Below are 27,468 nucleotides of genomic sequence, written 5' to 3'. Positions count from 1 at the left end.
CATTGGATACACACTGCATCCAGGAGAGATGATAGACATGTTTTTAGCCAAGTATGTTAAATCATTTCGTGAGTAATATCTTGTGATCAACGCAATATATTATATTGATTTTGGATTCATTTTAATCTTGAGAATCTGCTTTAAATATTGATGTGCGATTTTTATGATCTGTGCATTTTTCATGAAGTTATGAGCACGTGAAATACATACTTGTATTCAGTTAGCTGCTGTGCTATTTTTGTTGTAAACGCATATTTCTCAGACTCATTAGAGGGTGAAAATAACGCAACAGAAGCATGTTGGAGGCTTGATATTAAAGTTTAAAGTCTTTGGTTTTGTATGCAAAAAGAATTTTTGTGCTACCTATATGGATTCAATTTTTATTGGCTTTTAAAGAGAGACACGCAAATGGGAGTTTTATTTTATAAGGCGCGCTAGTCTGACAGGAGGATGGCTGGACCGATCGCGTGCCTGTCAGTCGAAACCGGGCTTCCCATTGTTAAAAATCAGCGTTTAGGTCAGCTTTTTGATTGGTTCTATACAACGTGTAACACCATATTTGTAGAGCAGAGATAATGACGTTTCAGGGGATACTGGGAAATGCTCATAAGTGACGAGAGGAGTTGAGAAGTTCATTTCCAGCTAATTTAGTGAAACCATGTCAAATTTAATAGCCATTTAAATACCTTTACTCGATTATCTGGACTACGAAACTTTGGGAGATTATTTTTGAAAGTCTGTTCTTTGAAATTAGCTTAAAAAAATCGATTTTTTTCATTGTTTTTCCACATTATCGGCCCATATCTTAAAATAGAACGTTGCGACTTCCGACTCATTTCGCCAGATCGGGTCACATATTTACACCAAAATCCTTTTTTTTTTTTTTTTTTTTTCGGACAAGCAACTGTTTTACTCTTACAAGTGAATGACAAGGCTTAATGTCGAGCCCTGTATGTAGTCTGAATGGGCCACGTTTCAGTCATCATTTCATGTTGTCTACAAACAAAACCAGAAAAATATATAGATGAAACAATTTTATTTGGAATTTGGCTGTATTAAAATACATTATGTGAGCAAAAAGGGTAGCAGCAGAGAAGCAAACAAATCTAAAGTGCTGACACTTGGCAGAATGCAAATGCGACATGATGCATATTCTAATTGCCGTATGACATCATCTATCGACATTTACCGACATATATATATGGCATTAAAAAAAACAAAAAAACATTGGCATTAAAGAGGCATTAAAAAGCATTAAATTAGATTTGATGAAACCTGCAGAAATCCTGTGAAGATTTACACCTCCATGCATACTGTGTCTTGACAAAAAGTGTCTTACAAAATTTAAATCAATATATTGTTTTATATGAACGAGTAGGCAGGATAATTTTTACATTATTTTGAAGCAAAAATTCTAGTCTACAACCTGCAATACCCAGAAGTCTTGTGAACACATATTTTGTATTTATTTTGTGGCCTTATTTCAGTGACTTAAGTTTTTTTCAATAACCACTCATAAACGTTATTCCTTCAAAAATACAAACATGTACATACATGTGTCAGACACAGACAGACACAAAAGGGTAGTGGTGGGAACTGACTCTGTGACAACTTGTTGCTCAGATATTATGGTAGCCTAGTTTGTGGTGAATACTGTGTAATGACAACTTTCCATTAATATGTTTATGAACAACTGAAAAAAGCACAAATGTCAGGGCATGTCAAAACTTCTCCTGGGCCCCAAATCAGCCTCAGACTCCAGAGGGTTAAGATCAAGGTCATTATATAGGTTTTTAAATGACAAAACACTCAGATGCACATATTTGAGAATCAGAATATCAGATAGATGTATCGCTTTTCTCACCATGTCATCAACTGTCGTACAGTGTGGCCAGCTGGCCGTGGTGTGTTACGTGACAAGCATGACGTGACAACAGTCACCTTAACTCTAGGAGGTCAGCCAGAATGTCTTAAACTTTGTTATTTTAATTTTAATTCTAATTCAAAATTTATTTTTCCTCCCAACGTCTATTTTCAAATAAAGTCGTTGGGTGACAGTTGTCATCAGCTCGTGTAGTGTGTAAACTCCTGTTGCAGATCATTTACGAAGTGTCACGTAGTGTAAACGCCACAACGACTTTATAGCAAGTCACGTAGTCTGAACAGCACAGCGATCTGCCGACGTGACTGACTCGGGGACAATTAGAGTTGGCTTGACGGGCTCTGGGATGACAGGGACTGGCTTTGGGATAACTGAAGCTGTCTCTACAGACTACATACAGTATTGTATACAGTATTGTATTTCGCCAGATCTTATAGTGTAAACCGTTTTATGAGGGGGATGCCAGGTGTACAAAGAAAAAAAACAAACAAAAAAAACCGAATCCCAAAATTGAAAATCGAATACCAACCCACCAAACGAATATTCGAATAATCTAATATTCTGGTCCAGCCCTAATAGTTTCTGTGTTCTCTAACAGAACTTAAAACATTTAACAATCTTTTGTAACATATAACACATGCATATCTGTTCAGAAATGTATTGTAGGCTTTCATAACCCATTAAAGTGCATGTCAGGAGCTTGTATGGGTTTCGAAAGACTGATGGAGCAACAGCATTCTTACTAAGCATTGATTTACATTTCTGAATGAAGAGTAAACGTCCAAAAGTTCAAATGGAAATTAATCTCCATGCCTATTTTACATCTGAGAAAACAGCATTTGCATGAAACGAAATGTATAAAATGTGTGTAGGATTCATTTATTCTGTCTGTTGTTCAGGAGTTTTGTATTATATTATACTTACAAACTCATACTCTTGTTTATTTAACTGTCATAATTCTAGTTTTCTCTATAGTTTCAGGCTCCATACAATGGACAGGCTGTTTCATTTGCTATTTTTCTCAGGTGAGTACTCATTTTAAGAATGTTTTTGTGTGTGTGTACTTGTACAGCTATTTTTGGGAGGATCGGTTTGAGTTTTAAACAATCTGAGTGAGGACAAAGAGAGCAAAGTGAATACATTTTTGCCACTCCTCACTTTCTGAGACCCCTTTAAAGACCTGTGTGTGTAATAACTTTGGAAAAATAAATTAGAATCCCAGATTTAAGCCTTCACGCAATCCATTCTCAGAGGTCTATTGTTGCTAGTTTTTTGTTTTTTTTTTGCTCTGACATACTGTATGGAATAGTATCACGTAACCATTGTTTAGACAAATCTAAAAAGAGATGTCATATAGAAGATCTAAGAAGACTTTAATCAAACATAGAGAAATACAAAGCACACTACACATGAACAAACGTTAACACAGGACACAGAACAAAGAAAACAGAAGGCTTAAATACACTGAGATTTATCATCAACGATCAGGGAACAGCGGTCCGTTCTTCTTACCTTTCTTAATACATCTGAGATGATCTGACAGATGCAAGATCTTCTAATTGTGATAACTGAACTCTGGCTTATTTTGTTCTTCAAACGAATTTGTGGATTGGATTAAAATATCTGGATTCAGTTGTCTGAGATTACTACGCGTTCTTGTGTTACTCAGAAAGGGCAGATTTATCAATACTTGAAACTAAGATTAGCAATGCAGCAGCTGGCTGGTGTCAAGACGGCAATGTAGTGATATCATATAGCCAACATATCATATAACCCCAGGTGAAAAAAAGTACTATCTTTAAAGTACTAGTCTATAATCTCTATTTTTGCGCACTAATTTTGTACTTAATATAGTACTTCTGCTTCACCATAAAATATGAACTAAAATGTGTTTTTGTATTTAAAAAATATATTTAGTGACCACTTGTAGTACACTATGGATTCAAATGTACTAGAAGTGGTATCTAAATACATTTTTTAAATACAGAGATAGTATATTAAAGGGATAGTTCACCCAAAAATGAAAATGTGATGTTTATCTGCTTACCCCGAGGGCATCCAAGATGTAGGTGACTTTGTTTCTTCAGTAGAACACAAATGATGATTTTTAACTCCAACCGTTGCGGTCTGTCAGCCGTATAATGTGGGTCAATGAGAACTTCTTTTATAAGAGTAATAAAACTTGCATAGACAAATCCAAATTAAACCCTGCGGCTCGTGACGACATATTGATGTCCTAAGACACGAAACGATCGGTTTGTGTGAGAAACCGAACAGTATTTATATAATTTTTTACGTCTAAAACACCACTATGTCCAACTGCGTTCAGCATTCGCTTAGTGAGGTCTGATCGCGCTCTGACAATGGAAGTGATGTCTAGCACTCATTGAAGTATAAGCGCGAGAGATCACTTCCGTTGTCAGAGCGTGATCAGACCTCACTAAGGGAATGCTAAGACACAAACCGATTGTTTTGTGTTTTAGGACATCATTGTGTTGTCATGAGCCGCAGGGTTTAATTTGGATTTGTCTATGCAAGTTTTATTACTCTCATAAAAGAAGTTCTCATTGACCCACATTATACGGCTGACAGACGGCAACAGTTGGAGTTAAAAATCATCATTTGTGTTCTACTGAAGAAACAAAGTCACCTACATCTTGGATGCCCTGGGGGTAAGCAGATAAACATCAAATTTTAATTTCTGGATGAACTATCCCTTTAAAAACACATTTTAGTTCATATTTTATGGCGTCTCAAAATAGCAGTTGAGTACACTTAGATATTCTTAAGATTATCTAAGTACTAAAGAAGAATTTTTAGTATTAAGTACAAAATTAGTGCACAAAAATAGAGCACTTTACAGTTTTTCTCAATTGCTAAAACAATTTCTGAAACCATTAAACACAAAACCTCATCTTCAAGCACTATTTACAAAACCTCTGACTCCTCTTGCAAAATGAAACTTTTGCCTCAGAACAGTTTTACCTGTGTTCAAAATCAAGCACTGCTCTCAAATCATAAATAAAGTGATCAAAATGGTATACACCATCAAGCTGTCAGTAAACAATACACCAAAAAAACAGAAAAAATATTGTTCTCAGAGAGAAGTAAATATTTAATCTCAAAACAAATATAATATATAAGATTTCTCCGTCATTGTCTTTTGATGAACGAAAACATGTTCACAGTAGCTCAAAATTGTTCAGAAATTACTACTCTTCTTTGCTCTTTGCCATTTTTTGTTTTTCTTCCTCCTCCTCCTCCTCTTTCTTGCTCTCCTCCTCCTCCTTGTCGCCCACCTCACATAAGCACTCATCCTCTCACATTGTTTCTTCTATCCATTCTCAGACTTTCTCCTTCCCACCTTCAACAACCTGTTTGCTCTCTGAACTGGCTTATACTGGCTGTCATATCATTTGAAAAAGGTTACATCAATTTTGAGTGGTTGTGTTTAATCAATGACACGTGTTCTTTATTTGTATTTGATTGTTGCCACTTGTGTTTACCAGTATGGATGACGTGTGCATTACGTGCAGAACGTGTTTTGAGAATGAGAATGTGTTTAGAGTTTTGCTGAAAAGTCAAAGTCAGATCTGCAAATTGTGTTTTACCATGTGAAATGGTTTAAGATATTGAAAACAGACTGCACAATTAGCTAAATGAGGTCAGGCAACTGAGAACTTTGTTCAGCCAGTGGGTTTTAGTGTTTTAGCAATTGAGAAAAACTGTAAGTACATTATAGAAATTTACTTTTTTTCACCTGGGACAACTTGATGAATTTCTGGACCCTTATAAGAAAACAGCCAAGCAACCAAAACGACATAAAAAATATAATAGTTAAGTGAAATGTGCTTTCTTTTTTTTAACATGATTCCCAATAATTTAGGTTAGGCCTATATTCACAATTTCTAGAAGGCTATTTGTACAGGCTTTACATTTTTATTTAAACAATGTAATTTTCATTTAATTTTACCATTGAAGCAGATTTGTAAGGGGACAGCATTAATTAAGGTTTCTTAAGGGTCAAGATCAAGTTATCTGCATCTCCTGCACTCCCATAATATCTGTCGCGGTTCAAATTAATGCACGGCACAGATCATGTGTAAGACTCCAATAAAATTATTAGGTAATTATTCCCTCACAAATAAATCTGTCAACGAGTAAAACTGGCTTTGTCTATGGTAGACTACACAAAATTATAATTAATATTATTTGCAAATTTATTTTTAAATCATTATTCCCTGTTGAAAAAAAAACAGCATATGCTGGTTAGGTATGTTTTGAAGCACAGAAGCTGGTTTAAGCTGGTCAAGTGCTGGTCCTGAGCTGGAATTAGTTGCTTAGGACCAGCCCTTGACCAGCTTAAACCAGCTACAGACCAGCATAAACCAGCTCAAACCAGCTTCTGTGCTTCAAAACATACCTAACCAGCATATGCTGGTCTTTTCAACAGTCCCTGGTTCACATTAGTGTACACTTGTAAGAAAGTAGCAGTGGCTGGAACAGACTTTAAGCATTACCTCCACTTAAAAAGATGCAATCTAATGCTGTTTAACATGAAATAAGCCTAGTTTAAGCTTACAAACCTGTTGCTAAGTCCTGGATGAGTGTCAAAGAACCGAACGTTCCAAGATCATGCCAAATTGTCATCAATCAAATCCAGCTAACTGAGTTAGCGACGTACGGAGAATAGACCCCAGGTGTAAAACTAATCAGAAACCATTGTATAAACAAATGAGAACTCAAGAAGATAGAAACAGAACATGACAGTTACAATAAACAAGAGATAATGAAACTAAACAGAACATGACTAGTGAAAGTACAAAAAAAATGTAATATTCATATTTAACTGTTAATTGTAGCATTTAAAAGTAGTTTTTTTTAATAAACTGATCAAATTAAGAGGCAAAGGAAGATTTTTCCAAAATAGCCTACACTGCACATTTTTTTTAGAGGAACTTAATGCTGCGTAATGATGCAATGGGTATATGTCAGTGGTCCCACAGTTTGAAGCCCAAAAATATGTCCACATAAATTATTTCTAGGCCGATGTGGCCAGGAACTATACTCCATTCTGGCGTAATAATCAAGAAACTTTGCTGCCGTACCATGGGTGCAGCAGGCGCAATGATATTACGCACCGCCTGTGACCCCCTGTTTGCACAGGGAGCGTGTTTTGCAACCATGGAGACATTTGTGAGATACGCTGCGTAATATCATTGCGCAGCAAAGTTCCTTGATTATTACGCCGGAATGAGAGTATAGTTCCTAGCCATATCGGCCTAGAAAATCGCAACTTTTCATTTTCCGTCGGTCTTAGTACACGATATAACTACAGAAGAGTCAAGTCTTAAATAGGAAAAATATTGAAACTCTTTGGTCATTTTTGAGAGAGATGCTAATGGTCTAATCAGATTCAATGAACTATGCTAAGCTATGCTAAAATTGGTACCGCCAGACCTGGAGATTGGCTGAATGGATTCGAAAACGGTAAAACTCAACTGTTTAATTCTAGGGGAGTTGGAAAATGAGCCTATTTTCAAAAAAGTGGAGTGTTCCTTTAAAACCTAGATGTTTATAGGTTTGGCTGCTTCTTAACAAGAATTTTGTTTTATTATTATTATTTATTTATTTTTTTATGTTGTTCTAATCTGACCTGTTAGTTGTTCACTGGTGTATTGTTCCCATTGTGTTATTATTTAGTTTCCTACAAAAGCGAATGACTAGTTTACTCATGTAACCCTCTTTCCTTTTGTGCACCTTGCAGAAATTCTGACATGATTGCAGCAAGAGTGTACTTATAAGTATGTTGTGACACAGATCTTTATGGGTGCTGCTTTGCCACCATTAGGGCTTTAGACCATTGTAGTAAGGTTAGTTGATGAAGGAAGAATGAGGCGGGAAACAGCGAACATTAAATACACTTTAATAACAATCCTCAAATAAACAAAAAAACAACAAAACGAAAGTAAAATGCCGGCAGACCCTCACGGACATCTGCTGCCTACACAAACCTAATAATCCTCTCTCGTCCTTCACTGTCGTTGCTCCTCCTATGCTTCCAGAGCTCCTCCGTGAGAGATACGAGACCGGTGCCAAGCGCAGGTGACGCTGTGGCACGTCCTGATCTTGCTGAGTTAGATGCGTTCCTGGGTCAACATATTTTGTTGATCCTGGAACAACATTCCAGTCTGAAAATTTAGTCTTAACCCTATTCCTACCCCTAAACCTAACCCTACCCATAAGTTATCCCAAAAATCTGAGGGAAATGATAGATGAAAAACACTGATGTAGAAGCACCAATTCATGATGTTAAGCCTAAACTTGACATAATCTGTAAACTTGTCCATCAAATCTGATTGGTTGATTTGAATGTCGTTCCAGGATCAACAAAAATGTTGATCCAGGAACATGTTGAACTCAGCAAAATCAGGCTGTTTAGAAATCACACCACCGGCCTCGCACCATTCCCTCTGCTTGTCATAACCATGTTACTACAGATATATTCCCATTATGCTATTATGCAGCATTTTGTTCCCACTCAGGTAGAATCCAATCAATCCTGCTCCTGGAGGGCCACTGTCCTGCAGAGTTTAGCTCTAACTCAAATTAAATGAATCTGATATACTCCCTGGTTTAGTGTTCACATGTGTATTTCACTGTAACATTCAATACTTTCTTCTCAACAGGATTCTGTTCATTTATTGGGGGCATTTCACGTCAATATGTTCTAATCCAGGAACAGAAGACTTGGTACCAGGCACAAGCTTACTGCAGAGAGAATCACATTGACCTGGCCACTGTTCAAAATGATGACGACTGGGCAAATCTACGAGAGACAGTTAATAAAATGGCTAAGATGGCTTGGGTTGGACTGTACAATGACGTTTATAGCTGGCGGTGGTCTTATCAGGATGAGAACATTACATTTCAGAAATGGAGAGCTGGAGAACCAAACAACAACGATGGACATGAGGCATGTGGTTTGAAGGAGAGTAAAATATGGAATGATATGGACTGCAATGGAGTATTTCCATTTTTTTGCTTCAATGGTAAGAAATGAAAGAAGCAAATGCCAATAATGTGAATATTGTTCACAATGTTGACAATGCAGTTTCATACCATAAAAATCATTCTTAAACTTTGAATCTCTGAGTACCAACCAGTAGGGGTGGAAAGAGTACTGAAAAAAAAATACCCAATTAAAAGGACCATTACTTTCTAAAAAATGTAGTGTGAAGATGAAAAAGTTACTTTCAGTACACTCATCACCATTTAAATAATAATGTATGTTTTCCTCACCTAATTCACTGAAATAGGCTAAGATAGTGAGCTAACACAAACTACACTGTTATTCCACTCCACTGAATATGTGACAATTTAAACGTGAATGCACAGGGGGGAATCATCCCCTACCTTTTACACAACTTTATTTACTTACATTGTTATACTGATGATATAATTTGTAATGCCAGAAATTCATCCGACCATGCGATTGCCAGTTGGGAGAGGTTTATCGCCACTCGTTTCCCCGTGTATACTACACGATCACTGCACGACAAACGACACACGACAAAGCTGAAAATCGTCCCGACTCAAAAAAGAGTCGCACGAGTCAGAATTCGGCTCAAAATCGGACGAAAATCGCACAGTGTATGCCTGCCTTAAGGAAAATTTTGCAATAAATATGGAAACTTTACAGGGAAACTTTTTCAAATGAAAAAACAAACGAACAAACCAAAACAAATGCACATCTCTTTGTGGGGCCGCAGCAGTCTCTGCGAATAAGCTGCTCTATCAGCAGTGTCCACAACCGACTGGAACAAAAAAGTTGAACTTGAAAAATATTTTTGCGCAAGTGCACTTGCGCGAAAATAGAGAGAGACCTATATGCTGAAGTAAATAGCCTAAATGGGAGTGGGAATTCCCCTCATTATGAACATGGCCTTAACATGATTCCTCATATTAGAGGAAGAAGCTGAAATCTCAATTGAATTGATGCGTGAAAGATGTGCTTCCGCAGCAGCCATGATTAACAGCAGTTGGCACCATATAATGCTGTGGTTAAAGTTTTATATGCTCGATTTGAGTTTCAAGACCAATTACTCTTTCCCTATCTAATCACGTTGATGGATAAAAAATAAAATTAAAACAAGCATGTAACCAGGGCTTGACATTAAAGGGATAGTTCACCCAAAAATGAAAATGTGATGTTTATCTTGCTTACCCCCAGGGCATCCAAGATGTAGGTGACTTTGTTTCTTCAGTAGAACACAAATGATGATTTTTAATTCCAACCGTTGCAGTCTGTCAGTCGTATAATGCAAGTCAATGGGAACACAATCTATAAGAGTCAAAAAAACACAACAGACAAATCCAAATTAAACCCTGCGGCTCGTGACGACACATTGATGTCCTAAGACACGAAACGATCGGTTTGTGTGAGAAACTGAACAGTATTTATATCATTTTTTACCTCTAATACACCACTATGTCCAACTGCCTTGGGTGTGCGCATGGCATCCGATGCGTGAGGTGTGTACGCACTCTGGCGTAGTTTAAAGGATTAGTCCACTTTCAAATAAAATTTTCCTGATAATTTACTCACCCCCATGTCATCCGAGATGTTTATGTCTTTTTTTCTTCGGTCGAAAAGAAATTAAGGATTATTCTCCTTATAGTGGACTTCAATGGTCTCTCCAAACGATTGAAGGTCAAAATTACAGTGTCAGTGCAGCTTCAACAGGCTTTAAACAATACCATACAAGGAATAAGGGTCTTATCTAGTGAAATGACCGGTCATTTTCTAAAAAAATACAAATGTATATGCTTTTTAAATGATCGCCTTGCACATGCTTCCGCTTTCCGTATTCTTCAAAAAGCTTATGCTGTATGTCCTACGCCTTCCCTATTCTACTTACGGAAAAAACGGAACTGGTTCGTTCCATAAGTTGAATAGGGAAGGCTTAGGATTTTTAGAAGAATACAGAAAGCGGAAGCACGTGCAAGGCGATCATTTGTGTTTATAAAGCATATACAGTTGTATTTTTTTTAGAAAATGACCGATCGTTTTGCTAGATAAGACCCTTATTCCTCATCTGGTATTGTTTAAAGCCCTTTGAAGCTGCACTGAAACTGTAATTTTGACCTTCAACCATTTGGAGGCCATTGAAGTCCACTATTAGGAGAATAATCCTGGAATGTTTTCATCAAAAACCTTAATTTCTTTTCGACCTGAAGAAAGAAAGACATAAACATCTTGGATGACATGGGGTGAGTAAATTATCAGGAAAATTTTATTTGAAAGTGGACTAATCCTTTAAACTACGCCAGAGCATGTACACACCCCACGCATCGGATGCCGTGCGCCAGGCAGTTGGACATAGTGGTGTATTAGAGGTACAAAATGATATAAATACTCGGTTTCTCGCACAAACCAATCATTTCGTGTCTTAGGACATCAATCAGTCTGTCGTCAGGAGCCCCCGGGTTTAATTTGGATTTGTCTGTGCATGTTTTTTTGACTCTTATAGATGGAGTTCCCATTGACATGCATTATACGGCTAACAGACAGCAATGATTAGAGTTAAAAATCATCATTTGTTTTCTACTGAAGAAACAAAGTCACCTACATCTTGGATGCCCTGGGGGTAAGCAAATAAACATCAAATTTTCATTTTTGGGTGAACTATCCCTTTAACACCCAACAACCTGCCAAATATGGGTGAATTTCAGCTGTGGCATGTAACACAGTCACTCCTACTAGTCACTTTGGCGGGTTGAATTTTATATATAATATACTTTTTTTTTCTTTTCTTTTTTTAAAAAGGCATCTGAAATAATAAACTAAGTGTAATTTAGTGTTGTCAAAAATATAGATTTTTCAATACATATCAATACTGAAATATCTGAAACGCTTCCAATACTTATTTTCTGCAGAATAGATACACGATACCAGCTGTGTTCCCTTTCGTGGGAACTATCGACGCTACGTCGAATGACGTGATGGGTTCCCATCACGTCATTCGACGTAGCGTCTCGTTCCCTTACTCAGGGAACAGGGGTTACACTCGTAACCCGAGACGTTTTCTTGCTCTCTCATCTCTCTGACAGCGAGTTGACACACAAACCTGCCTCCCTTCACTAACTTGTTTCAATTGCTCCGGATGAATATTGTTGGTGTTAGAGGGCTTGAATTTCGTCGTGGGATTGTTCATATTGCGCATAATTTTACTAATTTCCACAGATTTTGTGCTCACACCAAATAAAACTGCCTCTCAGTACTAAATTGTGTTATTTGTCACTGCTTATTGCATGTAAACAGTCAAATACACACAAAATAATGTTCAAATGCCGGTCTTGGTGAGTATTCATGTAAACGCAATCAGTTATGTTTTAAGTGGACGTAAACAGTTGAGAAAGAAAACGCCTATGTAACAGTATAATGGACCCATATGTCAGCCTAATATACCTGCTGCCAAATTATAATAATATTAAAAATATCTATTTGGCAGTTTTCCCTCATGGTATCGATGTCAATTGTGGCCAGTGAAAATACTGAGTGGCTAATAACTTTGAAAAAACACTAGCCACAGAGTAAAAATGTAATGTCAAGCCCTGCATGTAACAACCACAAACAGAGGGAAAATAGTGGAGTAAAAGTCCAGATACAAAATGTACTCAAGTGAAAGTACACAATTTTTAAACTACTTGAAAAGTACAATTTCTGATAAAAACTACTTACAGTAACGTGTGTATTTGTAATTTATTACTTCACACCCCTGCCAGCCATTAGACTACAGACAGACAGGTGTGCTCGTTAATAAATGGCAATGGAAACTAATGACCGACAAACTAAAAGTCCATGAAAATTAAATTAACAAAACTGAACTGTGATAGCAAGTTGCTGAGCAGAACGGCCAAACTAATTTGCCTATTTAAAAAAATAAAAGTCTTACAAGGTAATAAGACATAAAAGAAAACAAGAATGACAGACCATTTAGGCCTTATTTTATCTTTGTTATTAAAATAGGAACAAAGATGAAAACATTAGGACAAATGCAATATAAGGGAAAAAAAAAGAAAAAAAATAGAAGTTTTAAAGAGAATCAAAATGGCAGACAGGAAGTCTGGCTGACTATGGCCAAATTGATATCTTCCCAGCATGACCCAAGGAATCGATTAAGACAAGTTTTATTAAAGTTAATCAAAAGCTATTGCCAATTTTTGAAATTTCATTATAACATTTTGTCTCAAACATTTTTGAGTACCTTCAGGTGTCAATGACACATACCGAGTTTTGTAATGACCCGTCGGTTGTCGTCATTATTTCACGTCAATGTAGAACGTCATTGTATCACGTCTATGTTGTGCCATGTATGTTGAACTCCTGCGTTTATTCATTAAAGTCCTTTCCTTGTGTCATCTGCGTGTGTTTCCCATAACCATGCACCGTGACAGAACAACCGACCACAACAACACCATCCTGGCTGAGGACCGCCTCTGGGGATCCATCTATTGCTATCCTCCAGCAAATCCCCAAGTCCTCAGTGCAGTGATGAGGATGGCCGCCATCCCAGAGCCTCGTCGCAAGATGGCCACCATCCCTGAGCCTCGTCGCAAGATGGCCGTCACACCTGAGCCCTCAGTCAAGATGGCCGCCACCACGCCTGAGCCCTCGGTCAAGATGGCTGCGGCCACGCCTGAGACCTCGGTCAAGATGGCTGCCGCCATGGCTCTGCATCTCTTCCTCACCCAGGATCCAGTCCGTGACCTCAGTCCAGTGATGGTTCCCATCCCTTACCCGAGTCCAGAGGCGACTCTCTCCTTCGTTCCGTGTCCAGAGAGGGCTCCAGTTCCCGTCCCGAGTCCAGAGAGGGCTCTAGTCCCCAAGTCAACCGCAGACTCCGCTCCAGTCCCTGAGTCAGTTCTAGACTCTGCTCCAGTCACTGAGTCCACTACAGACTCTGCTCCAGCCTGTGAGCCTGCTCCAGACCCCGCTCCAGCTCAGAGACGTGTAGCTCCTCCCAATAATTTTTTTTGGGCGGGCCATATACCTGTGGCCATAGGAGCCGAGGCCACAGAGGCTGCACCACCATGGCCCCCTGAGCTACCGGCGCCACTCTGGGAGCCTGAACTATCTGACCCGCCATGGCCCCCCGAACTGCCTGACCCGCCATGGCCCCGAACTGCCCGATCCGCCATGGCACTGCTCTGGAGGCTCCCTATCCCCTTAGCCACGCCCTTACCAGCCTCCAGAGCGAATGTGACAAAATGTGAATTCCACATTTTGTCAACATTTAAAATGACAGAGTAAGAAATTGAATAATCAAATATAAAAATAAAACTGCATAGTCTTCACTGTATGAATGAAATATACACTGGTTCTTATTAAAGCTACAAAAGTTATCCAGTCAAGAGCAGTGGGAGATTTTCTCTTTTTCTTTTGTTGCTGGATTCACATTAAAAACATAGATACAAGTACTTAAATTATGCCGTTGTCATTTTAAGTCCTAACGCACAAATCTATTACACTATTACATCTATTATTCTTTTTTCAGCAGTTTATGTTCACTTAAAACATAACTGACATAACCAGTGCCTGTCAGGCCCCTGTACACAGTCCCTTTTTTCCTCCTTGACGCCCCTGGTTGGAACTCTTAGAGATTTAAGGGATTTATTCACAAACAGATGATCATTACTTCTTACCAAACAGCACTGCTACAATCTAGCCACAGCACTGACAAATGTACTTTATAAAATTTACTCTGTGTAAAACAACAAGTAATTTAATCAACTCTTATTACAGAGAACAGAACAAACAGGTTTGTTTTCGTTAGCGATGCCAAAACCTGGCAGGAGGCTCAGAGCTACTGCAGACATTATTACACAGATATGGCCATCATTTCGAGTCAAAGTGAGGAAGACCAAATAACTGAGATGATGAAATCACATCCGAGTGCTTGGCTTGGTCTGTTTAGAGACAAGTGGAAATGGTCAGATGCAACAAATGTCTCCACTTCCTCCCTTACCTGGCTGACAGCACAACCTGACGTGGTTACGTTGGAAAATCCTTGTGGTGTTTCAGATCCTGATGGTATGATCCATTACCAGCTCTGCTCAAATGACCTTCCTTTCCTCTGCATGCAACGTAAGTCTGATCCTTAGCTACTGATTGTGTTTTTACTTAATTTCAGTGTTCCTAATACTCTTACTGGACTGCATAACACACACACTTGTATATGTGGTTTATGGGGACTCCCCATAGGCGGAATGGTTTTATACTGTACAAACTGTATATTCTATCCCCCTACACTACCACTACCCCTAAACCTACCCATCACAGAAAACTGTCTGCATTTTTTAATAAAAAAAAAAAAAAACACTGTTTAGTATGTTTTTTAAGCCATTTGGTTCATGTCATTATACACATTTGTATACAAGATAATAAACCATGTATACAAGAACACACACACACGCACAGTCAAACCAAAATTTATTCAGACACCTTGCACATTTTATTCATTAATACAGTTTATTCACTATAGTTTATAAAATGAATCTTAATTATGTCAGATAACACTTAAAGGGATGGTTCAGTGTTTTTGTCCTAGGCTTGATTGTGTTTTTGGGGCGCAGTTTAACATGTCTTAATGCTTCGTTTTTTTTTTAAAAAAGCTGTGTTTTTCATATATTTTACCTTTATTCTACACCTCTGTTTCCATTTTCTTTTGAACGGCTCGTTTGACTTCCTGCTTCTATGAAGTCACTCCCTCCGAAATACGCAATGTGCTCAGATTGGTTAGCTGGCCCAGTGTATCGTGATTCGCTGAAGAGTCCGGAAACGCCACGCACCTTACCATTCGTTGTTACTTTTGCTTCAGTGGAAATGTAAATAATGGCATCTATATTGCCGTATCAAATTGAGCCTGAATCAGACCCAGATGAAGAGGGTCAAGCAGAACCTCTGCAATTGTGGCTTTTAAAGGACGTTTATGAATGGTATTTCATTTTGTATTTGTGTCAAAGTGTTTAGATATGCTGTCACTGCTGTTTGTTAGCTTTCAATATACGGTTTTATCCTGATTAAAGCTTTACTGTAGCCGAATACATGACTGAGTAGTAGCATTTTTGTAAAGGTAGCGTTTAATTTATAGCATGAACAACTGTTTGTCTATGAACATAGACGTTTGTAGGTGTTTGTTGAAGTATGCAAGAATTTAGCTAACTGGCTAGCGAAGCAAAAACGCATTGGTCGTTGTTTAAGTCCTTGATGCAACCAAAAAATAGCAACAGAACTATACATTTAAAAGACATGTACAAATAATAAAATGTACTTTGGGGCCGATAAACAGCAGCTTCTGCTTTTAAAGTGGGAACTGCTCCATCTTTCAGTAATAGCCTTTGTGCAAATCCAGCATTGAACTCGTGTAGATTCTGGAAGCTGTCTTCAGCGGCACATCCAGTGTAGAAAATATCACTGATTATTATTATAATGGGTTATATTATCTTTTGATGTGTCGCTCGTGTCCGGTGTACACAACTCTTCCACTTTCATTATGCTGCGCGACATGGCCTCGCCCACTTTGTTGCGTGTTCCCAGGGGCTGTGTTTTGCAGGGTTCACCATCCTGGAAAGAAGCTTGTTGTAGTCCAAACTGGTTGTTTTTGTAGGCATTAAACTACGATAACTTTAAAAGAAAATATCTCCGTTTGCATTGAACTTTCAGCGCTGTAACTTTGCAGATACTATTTATGCTCAAACAGCAACATTACACACTAACTAAACTTAAAAAAGTGAAATCACAATGAACCACCCCGGTAAGCAAAACATGGTCAGGTCAAAGTGTCTGAATAATTTTTGGTTCCAAATTTTTATAAATTTTACTGGTAGTTCACTGAATGAAGAATTTTTGGGTATAATATGTCACAGTTTACTTTATTTTGCTATCCCCACTTACATAAATTAACTATGAGTCACATGACACCGGGAGAGAAAATGCCTAATTGGGCCCAATTAGGACATTTTCACTTAGGGGTGTACTCACTTTTGTGGCCAGCAGTTTAGATATTAATGGCTGTGTGTTGAGTTACTTTGAGGGGACAGCAAATTTACACGGTTATACAAGCTGTACACTCACTAATTTAATTTGTAGAAAAGTGTCATTTCTTCAGTGTTGTCACATGAAAAGTATATTTATAATATAATACAATTGTATAATAAAATAATTTTCTGATTTTATAATTAAATATTTACAAAAATGTGAGGGGTGTACTAACTTCTATATATATATAATTTTATTATTATATTTGTTATATCTTAACAGGTACAAAGAAACAGATTGTGAGAGTGAAGGTGAATGTGAAAAGTGGTCAGAATGTAAATGACCCTACAGTGATGAAGGTTATCTTACAGTGGGTAAGTATTAAACAATTTGTGCTGAAACAGATAATGGAGAATATGTAGTTTCTGTAATTTCACAAATATTGTACAATTTAGTGTGCCATGAAGCATTAGTGGCACACATCCTATGTTACTATCCAACATAAAATTAGCCAATCATAAAACACATTGAATACCTGTATCTTCTCCTTCAAATTATCAGCGAATGGTGAGTGTGGCCTGTCCTACGTCAGGGGTCTTCACCTCCTTTATACAACAATCCAAATATTGTCTTGGTTACATATGTAATCCTTTTTCCCTGAAGGTGGGAATGGAGACGTCACGGCGGATGACCGATGAATTGGGATCTTGCTAGAGAGACCAATCTACTTTGAGTGTAACTAAAACGAGCCAATGCACTTTGGCATGTGATTGCATTCAGCTACTCTGCATCACAGTGCAGCTATAAATTAGCAGTAGGTGCAAGCGCATATCAGGTTTTCACTGAGGAGAGGAGCCGAAGTTGGCACCCGGCACCCCACCAGCGGTACAGCAGCTGTGGCGACGGGACATGACGTGAGGTTTATATATGTAACCAAGACGTTCCCTCTCAGATGAATTGGGATCCCTACCAAAGCACCACAGGTGCTGCCACCTTCCAGTGCCCTGCGTATGACAGTTGGGCCCACTCGCGACAGGCGGGTGTGATTTCCACTCAATGAGTGCCACGCCCATCTCAGGACTCCGCTGTGAAACCAATGCTGAAGTAGTCTCATATGAAGCAAACCGTGCGGTGTTACTTCCGCTGCGGCTGCCATATGCCCCAGGAGCCTCTGAAAGAATTTCAGTGGGACCGCTGTCCTGCCTTTGAACGTGTTCAAGCAGTTCAGCACTGACCGGGCACATTCCTCTGAGAGGCATGCTGTCCGTTCGACCAAATCCAATTCCATACAGAGAAAAGAGATCCTCTGCACTGACAAGAGTTTGCTCTTTTCCCAGTTGACCTGAAGACCCAACTGGCTGAGGTGACTGAGCACAAAGTCTCTGTGTTCGAATAACTGATCTCGGGACTGTGCTAGTTTGAGCCAGCCGTCGCGATAGTTGAGGATGCGTGATGCGCAGTGTTGGGGAGTAGTTGACTACATGTAGCGGCGCTACTAGTTTAACTACATTTTTCAATAGCTTGTATGTAGTTCAGTTACTTTTAAAACAGTGTAGCTTTTCTAGTAGTTAACTACATTTTCCAGCAAGTATCAGTGTAGCGCGACCAAAAGCTACAAGCTACAATCCGTTTTGCATTCTGACGAGTTCGTCTTCAGCGTCTTCAGATCACGTACTAAAATTGTGCATTACCGCCATCTATTGTTATAGGCTATAACGCATCTTGCGGCTTTATCAGTTCATCGGCAGTTCATTGAGAAGAGATCGCCTGATGATTATGTAAAGGACAAAGCATCCGTCAACTGAACAGAAAACAAAATCGCGATATAGCTTAGTGCGCTTATCACACGGCAAAGGCTGATCTAATAAAAACGGTTGCTCGGGTATAAGAATGTTCACGCGAGAAGCACATGATTCGCGTCTCAAAGCTTTATAACTGCATGTGCTGTGAGTTTAACCTGCATTTTTCTGTGTATCCAATTTAAGTTCCACTTCGGTTTACGTGCAGGTCCGGTTCCAGAATCAAATCATTGAGGGTGCCTCTGAAATCAGTGAGGGTGCTATAGTAAAGTGCAGATGTAATGTGTAAACAACGGCTCCACCATAATAAGAATAGCAATGTATAGTGAGACATTTAAGATTAAGTAATTTTACAAATAATTGGAATAGAATTTCAAAAATATTGATACAAAAATTATAATATTTTTCTATTCTGCATTTACATTTCTTATTCTTATTCTTATTATTGCATATTTTTGTCCCGTGTTTATGGTGGTTATGGTAGCAATTTTGAGCATGAATCCTGCATTTATATGTAGAAATCACTTCTGAAACTGCAGAGTGCAATTGGTCGTCGGTCCTTTCATAGCGTGAAAAACAAAATTTATATTAAAATTCTGAATGTATTATATATAAAGCATGCAAAGAGAGTCAGTGTGAGATATAGGCTACATTTGAGTATTGTATCTTTTCATATAGTTTACAAAATAAAACAGTACGCTTTGAAATCATAATTGTAGTGCATTGCTTTGTTTTAAACCCCAAACATCTTGCTTAAACATTCTTCATGAACAGTTATCCAGTTATTTGTAATAAGCTATGTCATTTAAAAAAAAAAAAAAAAATCAAAGTAGTTTCAATGTAGCTATCTACTTTTTGATAGTAACTTGTAGTGTAGCTAACTACTTTTTCAAAAGGGCAGCTTGACAGTAGTTTAACTACTTTAATTTATGAGTAGCTTGTAGCTTGTCAAACTACAGTTTCAGAGTAGCTTCCCCAACACTGGTGATGCGTGAAATTCGTTTCTGAACAGTAGCTTGTATAAGGCTCTGTTCAAAACTCGCAGGTCCAAGATTGGTCATAATCCACCACTTTTCTTGGGCACAATGTAGGGGATGTAAAACTCCGCCTTAATATCGGCTGGAGGGACTGGGTCGATTGTGTTCTTCGCCAGTAGAACTGCAATCTCCGTTAGCAAGACAGGGGCATCGACAGTCTTCACTGAAGTGAACTGGACGCCTCTGAACTTGGGGGGACGGTGGGTGCACTGAGTTGCATAGCCGAGTCTGATGATCTGAAGGAGCCAGCGAGAGGGACTGGTGAGCACTAACCAGACTCTCGGAGACCGTGAAAGCAGGACCAAGGGAACTACAGACGTACCCGCAGTGGGGCAGTGAGGTGGAACACAGGGACCCGGCTCGGGGGGGCTCTCTTTCAGAGGTGGCCCGAATCGGGGTCTGAGTGTGCGGTGCAACGCTACCTGGTTCCACAGTTGGGCAGAGGGTGCGTATGTAGACTTGTTCATGCTCTCGAATCACCCACTGCTGCCCACTTGTGACAGAAGAGAAGAGTGGTGAGATTTTTCGCCTCCCACTGCTTTCTGTGCCCTCTTGAGACCCATAGATAGAGGAACTGCTCTTTGTCGAGAATCTGGGTGCAGCTGGCTGTGGGGCCAGTGGCAGAATAGTTTCAAAGAGGGGAGGGGGAGAGGGGAGAACAGCTCCAGCCATCTTTAGGCTGCCTGCCTAACGGCGGCTGTGATGGGTGCCGTCATCTTCCTGCGACGGACACAGTAGAGCAGGCTGTGCCAGAGGTTTTTTTTTCCGCAGGATGTCCGAATTTTGCCCAGCTCTCGCTGATCTCCTCGGTCTCCCAGAGTGTCGAGCAGACCTGTAGCTGTGCTTTTACACACAAGCAGCGGCTGGCCAACAGCAGAGGGGACTCAAGCTTTCCAGAGAAAGAAGAATCGACCGGCGTGCTGACGTAGTTATGTTCTCATACAAAAACATAAACCACCCATGAACACTATCTCAGCATGCTTATACCCAGGCATGTGAGACAGCGATCGTGGCTGTCAATGAGGACAGGAAACTACCGCATCCAGAAACACATGGGTTGAATATCATCTATGAAAAGACAAGCTCAGACCCATGCAAGCTCTTCAATGGAAAAATGCTCTCTTTTAGTGCTGAAGCCCAAAGGGGAACTGGCCAATGCAACACTGACAGAGATCCCAATTCATCTGTCATCTGACATTATGTTGAGAGTGACCAACTGAAAGGCAACGTTATCATTTTGATATAATATATTGATTTGATGTTAATTGATTGTAGTAAAAAGTAAAAATTATTATTAATTAATTTTAATTATACAGCTAGTTTGAGACCAAATGTTGTTTTATAGTAGTTATTAATAAACGTCTTGGTTACAAATGTCACCCTGGTTCCCTGAGTAGGGAACAAGGCGCTGGATAAGTGGCTGACACTATGGGACGCTATGGATACGTTCACAGTGTCAGTCCAAATTCGATTATTTGTAATTCGATTCGATTTATTCCCTTTTCCCGGAATATCTGCATTGGTTTCTATGGCAATGATGTTGTGCAGCTGCTGCGCTGGACTACAGCATTACAGCATTTAAAAACATGTCTGTTATATTGTTATTCTGCTCGCCCAGCACTTTACATCAGCACACACTTGTTTCTGCAGCGACTTTCAGCATGTTTCCTGTAACGTCTTACATTAACGTTTTATTTGGCATGAGAAAGTCACATAAACCACGCAAAGTCCAATCAGAGTGGTCAGACTGTAATGGACTTCCAGAAATGCGATTTGAATAGGATTTCAAACCACATGTGAATGTAGCTTGAAATTGATTTGTAAAAATGTGATTTTTGGCCGTTCATACTTGCTAAATCTGATCCAATTTCAATTGGATATGCACAAAAATCAGATTTTGAGTGACAGTCTGAACGTAGCCTATGACACTAACACCCTCCAGGTGTGAAGATTTTCTGAAGCCCATAGAGCAGTGGTCGGCAATAAGCGGCCCGCGGGTCAAAACCCACCAGCAATAATATCTGGCCCGCGCCCGCAGCCACATTGTTTTGATACCTTTGCAAAGCACTTGGACTATGTCAGAAATATAACAGGGAATCCGTTCACTGTCAGGAATGTGTTGTGTCGCGTGACTCGCGTCACACCGTGCCGCATCCAGTAGACAATATCACTGATTAAAATGGGTTCTATTATCTTTTGACGCGTCACATTGTGCCGCTCGCATCTGGTGTGGACACGGTGTTATATTATTTGAAAACAACGACAACTTTGTTGCAGATAAGACACACCAGCTTTGCATTCACAAAAGTAGTTAAGATGAATGCATAGTTGTCTTTCCATTCTTCTTTGTATGCCCTATTTTCGCTGTCAACTTTCCTCTTTAGACTCTTTGATAGCGCCATTTTCTCTCACCAGCTAGCTTAAATGTTAACATCACTCTGCACACGACGTAATAGCATACCTCCCGCACACAAACAATTTAAAAAGTGCAGTTTAGTATGTTTAGGATGCCAAGGAATAATGCTGTGTAACAGTAGGCTAAGTCAAATGATTATTACAATAAGTTAGGCTCCATTGTGTAACAAGCAAATTAAAATGAGACACATTTATTGTTCACAATATGGAAATAGGAAATAAAACATAGAGCATGACTTAAACATGCCATTAATGGGCTTATCCAAGTCCTCTTTTATTTTCAGAGTTATTTTTATCCATTCCGCATTTCCCACGCATGTGTGTTTTAGCAAGGCGATCTGTGTTGCAAGTTGGTGAATGAAGATACTTGCCAGGTCACTACTCCGCTTTATTAGTTTATCCAGTGTAATACCCGGACACCACTGCGCAAATGTGGCTAAAATGTAGTGGAACGGAAGAATGAACAGTCTAAAGCCCTATTCGGACGGGATTAGTTTTACATGGGGATGTGGAGTAAAGTAATTTTTACCTCAGGACGTCTGTAATATTAATTGGCCAATCCGCACGGGACAAGACATCTCAGTAAAACTAGCAGAAGTGGGAGGGGTAACTCGATTTACGCACCGCCATCACCTCCCTGTCGTCATGTGGGTATACGTTGCTTCCTGATACCATGTACGCAAACACATATAATCTAAATATATAAACTATATATATGTCACAGATCCCTTGTCTTCCTGAACTCAATTTCCCATGATCCTCCTGTTCTCCACACCTGCACTCACTTCCCTCGTCATCTCCCCATCATCACAGACCATCATCACCTGGACTTCCTCGTTAGCACTCCCTTTATATTGGACTCACTCCCTTCACTCCTTGTCTGTTCTTATTTGTTATTCAAAGTGTGTAATGGTGTTACTCTCCTTCTTTGGATTAAATTCTCTATTCTGTGGATATCCGTATACGTCTCATCTCTCCAGTACCATACACCGTAACAATATAACAGTTGGGTCCGGTCAAACGATTTATTAATTAAATTCTGATTGTATTATGATGGTAATATGCACATTAGTTTGCAGCGCCTCTCACAAACGTCTCCATGGTTACAAGGCACGCTCCCTGTGCAAGCAGGGGGTCACAGGCGGTGCGTAATATCATTGCGCCTGCTGCAGCCATGGTAGGGCAGCAAAGTTCCTTGATTATTACGCCGGAATGAGAGTATAGTTCCTAGTCATATCGGCCTCGAAAATCACAACTTTCCATTTTCCATCTGTCTTAGTACACAATTTAACTACAGAAGAGTCAAGTTTTAAACAGGAAAAATATCAAAACTCTTTGGTCATTTTTAAGCGAGATGCTAATGGTCTAATCAGATTCAATGAACTATGCTAAGCTATGCTAAAAGTGGTACCGCCAGACCCAGAGATCGGCTGAATGGATTCGAAAACGGTAAAACTCAACTGTTTAACTCTAGGGGAGTTGGAAAATGAGCCTATTTTCAAAAAAAGTGGAGTGTTCCTTTAAAGAATAGTGTCAATGCAGGCAGATCAAAGCACTGTTGAATAAATGTCAAGAATACTGTTGAATATCAAATGTCAAGTCAAATGTCAAGTGTTCCCAACTAAGCAAGCCAAAGGCAACAGCGGCAAGGAACTCAAACTCCAACAGGTGACATCAAGTGGCAAACAGGTGGCAAATAGGTGTTAAAATGGAGAGAAAAGGGAGGAAATGGAGGATTGCAACATTCAAAGTATTTATTTCAGTTCCATCCAGTTGAGGATCGTATTCATCACACCGGTATGGACGGTTTGTTGAGGAACTGTGTCGTGGCTGTCATGTCGATGAGGCCTTCACAATGGATGATCTAGTTGACTCAATCGCTGCTGATATTTCAGGGCTGCGTTGTGGTCGTGTCCAGTTAAGGATCGTCTTCATCATGCCGGTATGGACGGTTTGTTGAGGAACTGTGGCACTGGCTGTCGGGTGATGATGTCTTCACAATGGATGATCTAGTTGACTCGATCTCTGCTGATATTTCAGGGCTGTGTTGTGGTCGTGTCATGGTGCCGGTCTTTGGTCTCAGCTGGATACGGCCCGGATCTGGTTGACTACGGTAAACCTCGGGATAAACAGAAAGACTAATATTAACGTAGATGCCATTCTTCTTCTGATGTAACGAGTACATCTGGTGTTATAGTAAGTGTTCCCGGTTCCGGCTGACATAATTTATGCAGCCTAATAATCCTTTAACGGATTTAAAAATATAAATTGATAATGTGTTATGTGTATGCCAGGTTAAAGAGATGCGTTTTTAGTCTAGATTTAAACTGACAGAGTGTGTCTGCTTCCTGAACAATGCTAGGAAGATTGTTCCAAAGTTTAGGTGCCAAATAGGAGAAGGATCTACCGGCTGCGGTTGATATTGATATTCTAGGTATTATCAGCTGGCCTGAATTCTGAGATTGCAATAAACGTGAAGGACTATAATGCATTAAGAGCTCGCTTAGGTACTGGGGAGCTGAACCATTTAGTGCTTTGTAAGTAATTAGCAAGATTTTATCTATAAGATGTTTAACAGGAAGCCAATGCAGTGATGACAGAACTGGGCTAATATGGTCATACTTCCTAGTTCTAGTAAGAACTCTAGCTGCTGCATTTTGTACAAGCTGTAGTTTATTTATCAAGCTGGAGGAACAACCACCCAGTAGAGTGTTACAGTAATCTAGCCTTGAGGTCATGAACGCATGAACTAACTGTTCTGCATTTTTCATTGAGAGCATTGAAGATGACTGTTCTGTCCATTGAAGATGACTACTTTCTGGATATTATTGAAAAAAGGTTTAAGAAAATTGAAATCATCATAATATTTCACTGTGTCCCTTGCCAAAAACTTTGTGTCCACCTCCACATTCAGCAGATAGCTTAGTGTTAGGGTTCAGACTGGATATGTACAGGCCTAGGTGTCTACTGATCCAAATAACCAGTTTCTCCTCACACCTTCCATGACACAGAAATTGTGTACCCCTGTCACTCCTGCTATTGACTTTGGAACCAAGGATCTTTTCCAGTGTCAATGGTGACAAGTCTAACATCTAGTTAACATATTCTGGGATAGATGGAGGAAACAGTATCTGTTTTTACTACAGACATGTAGGAAGTGGCAATCTGACCAACCCAATGTGGGTTCAAGTAGCATTGTGCCCCTCAAAGATAGCCAAGCCAAAAGAAATAAATGACCAATGGGAATTATTAAGCAGGTCTTTCCAAGCAAAGATGGAAAAGTTTGCAAGGTGGAAATAAGGGTTCCTAGATAAGATGGCACCAAGCTCTTCCATAGACTAGTAACAAAGATTGTCATACTCCTTTCTCCTGAAACCAAGTTAAAGTAATGTGTCAACAAGCAGTTATTTAATGGCAGTGATCAGTCATGCCAGGTAGGGAGTGTTCAGTTACAGTAATTGTCAAAGTTAATAATAATTAAAAAGGAATTGTTTGGTTGGTCAAGCTCATCCCTTTTACCTAAACTACTGCAAGAGGCAGTTTGTAAAGTTAGCAATAACTACAAACCATTATTTAGTCATAAACTAGCTGAGTGACAGCTTCATTTAGGGTTTTTATTTCAATCCTGCAACCAGTTTTGACATTTTATTTTATAAATGTTGTCTATCTTGATGTTTAGTGCTAGAAAATAATAACACATTTCAGAGTTTTAAAGATTTAGACTGTATTTATAGGTTCATTTTAGTAACAGAGCTAAAAATTGCAAACCTCAGAAAATAGTAGGGTTTATTTGTTGCTGATGCAATCATTAATGCATATTAGTGTACTCTTATTGTAAAGTGATACCAAAATAACTCATGTAATAACTTGTGTAATATGAGGTTGAAACATTTTTTTGAAGGTTAAGCAACTCCATTAAATGACAATTTGTTAAAAAAAATTATAACAATAATAATAAAGTTTTATTAAAGGTACACTATGTAACCTATGTTCAAAATATAGAAAATGTATATAATGAGCGAGTACAACATTAATTCATCTTCGAAACTGTGTTTTTGTCTTTTGTCTGAATCACTATGGTATGTACGTAACAAGTGTTTATGTTCTGACTATTTTAGACAGAGCGGGCTGCCAAACGCTGCGGAGTAGCCCAGTACCTGCATGACTTGTCATATGCATAAACAGAGAGAAGTAGCTCCTGCTCAATGTTCTTCCACAAAACATGCAGTTTTGTTTATTAACCGCTAGAGCACCAAAAATTACATAGTGTACCTTTAAAGGTTTCAAGCCCTGTTATGTGGAAAATGCCATTTACTCTTAGCACAGGCAGAGAGAGTGTGACTACCAGCAGTACTCCATAATAAAATACCATTTCTGTTCTTTAGATCAAGCAGAAGCTGAAGGAATCGGGGCTAGAAAAGGAAACAAGAGTGGCATGGAGAGTTCAGCCAAATGGAAATGTGTTTTCAGATGCTTGAAAAAAGGGAAGTGATACAATTAAAAGTTATACAATTGTAAGTTGATTTATCAATTTATTGGGATTTGCAAGAAATTATGGACTTTCTGCTCTCTTTAATTTTAAACACATGATAAAACACTCTCCTCTAATGCACTTAGTTTGAGGGGGCAACAGAGGTGGTCCTGGCTCACTTTGACTCCAGCTGTGTTCTCAGAAGATTGACATTTTCAGCTTTAGTACACATTAAAATTTTTATAATTCTGTGAATTCTACAGTACACATAAAGCATATATTGGTGTATGATAATGATATATTATAAACTCTTTCAACAATCTTAAGATATGGCTTAATCCATAATAAAATTTAATTATTCACTTTAAGTTTAATTTCAGTACAGCTTTGATTTAATTGAACAGTAGGGGGTTTCATTCTGTTTCCTAATAAAAATCACTTTGATATGCTAGTAACAAAACACTTTTTAGTTTGAAAATTTACTGTACAGATATATTAATAAAAATTTTGTTTATTTTTTTCTTTATTATCTGTTCTAATAAAATGGCTAGTAATGTTGTTAAAGATCATTTTCTGTATGCATAAATAAATCAAATAAAAATGCATAAATCACTAAAGCATCTTTAATACCAAGTCCCTTATGCATACTACACACAAAGAAACACATATATAACAATGTACTTTAGGCCTCCTGACAAAAGTTAATTTATTTCTTTTTAATGAAGAGTGTAACTTTTTTGAAGTGCTGCAGAAGACCAAATCTTTAGAATCTTTTTGATTAAAAGTTCATCACAGTTCAAGCAAAGTATCCATTTCGCACA

At 38.8% G+C, this 27,468-nt stretch overlaps 1 protein-coding gene across 1 annotated transcript; it reads left to right on the top strand.

Moving 5' to 3' along the window:
- LOC125246415 (macrophage mannose receptor 1-like) lies at positions 1-27,204 on the top strand. Its single transcript, XM_048157356.1, has 6 exons — positions 1-51; positions 2,858-2,907; positions 8,572-8,934; positions 14,691-15,032; positions 17,208-17,299; positions 26,562-27,204. Exons 1-6 carry the CDS (start codon positions 29-31, stop codon positions 26,652-26,654), a joined length of 963 nt encoding a protein of 320 aa, XP_048013313.1. The 5' UTR covers positions 1-28; the 3' UTR covers positions 26,655-27,204.
- Positions 27,205-27,468: the final 264 nt, after the last annotated feature.

This window comes from Megalobrama amblycephala, linkage group LG14 (genome assembly GCF_018812025.1).
Source record: "Megalobrama amblycephala isolate DHTTF-2021 linkage group LG14, ASM1881202v1, whole genome shotgun sequence".
NCBI lineage: Eukaryota > Metazoa > Chordata > Actinopteri > Cypriniformes > Xenocyprididae > Megalobrama > Megalobrama amblycephala.
This window is presented reverse-complemented; position numbering and strand designations above follow the sequence as displayed.

Excerpts from the sequence above, each read along its gene's own strand:
- LOC125246415 (XM_048157356.1), top strand. The coding sequence starts at position 29 with ATGATAGACATGTTTTTAGCCAA. Across the intron at positions 2,908-8,571 it reads TCATTTGCTATTTTTCTCAG|GATTCTGTTCATTTATTGGG; the intron begins GTGAGTACTCAT and ends TCTTCTCAACAG. Across the intron at positions 17,300-26,561 it reads TGAAGGTTATCTTACAGTGG|ATCAAGCAGAAGCTGAAGGA; the intron begins GTAAGTATTAAA and ends TCTGTTCTTTAG.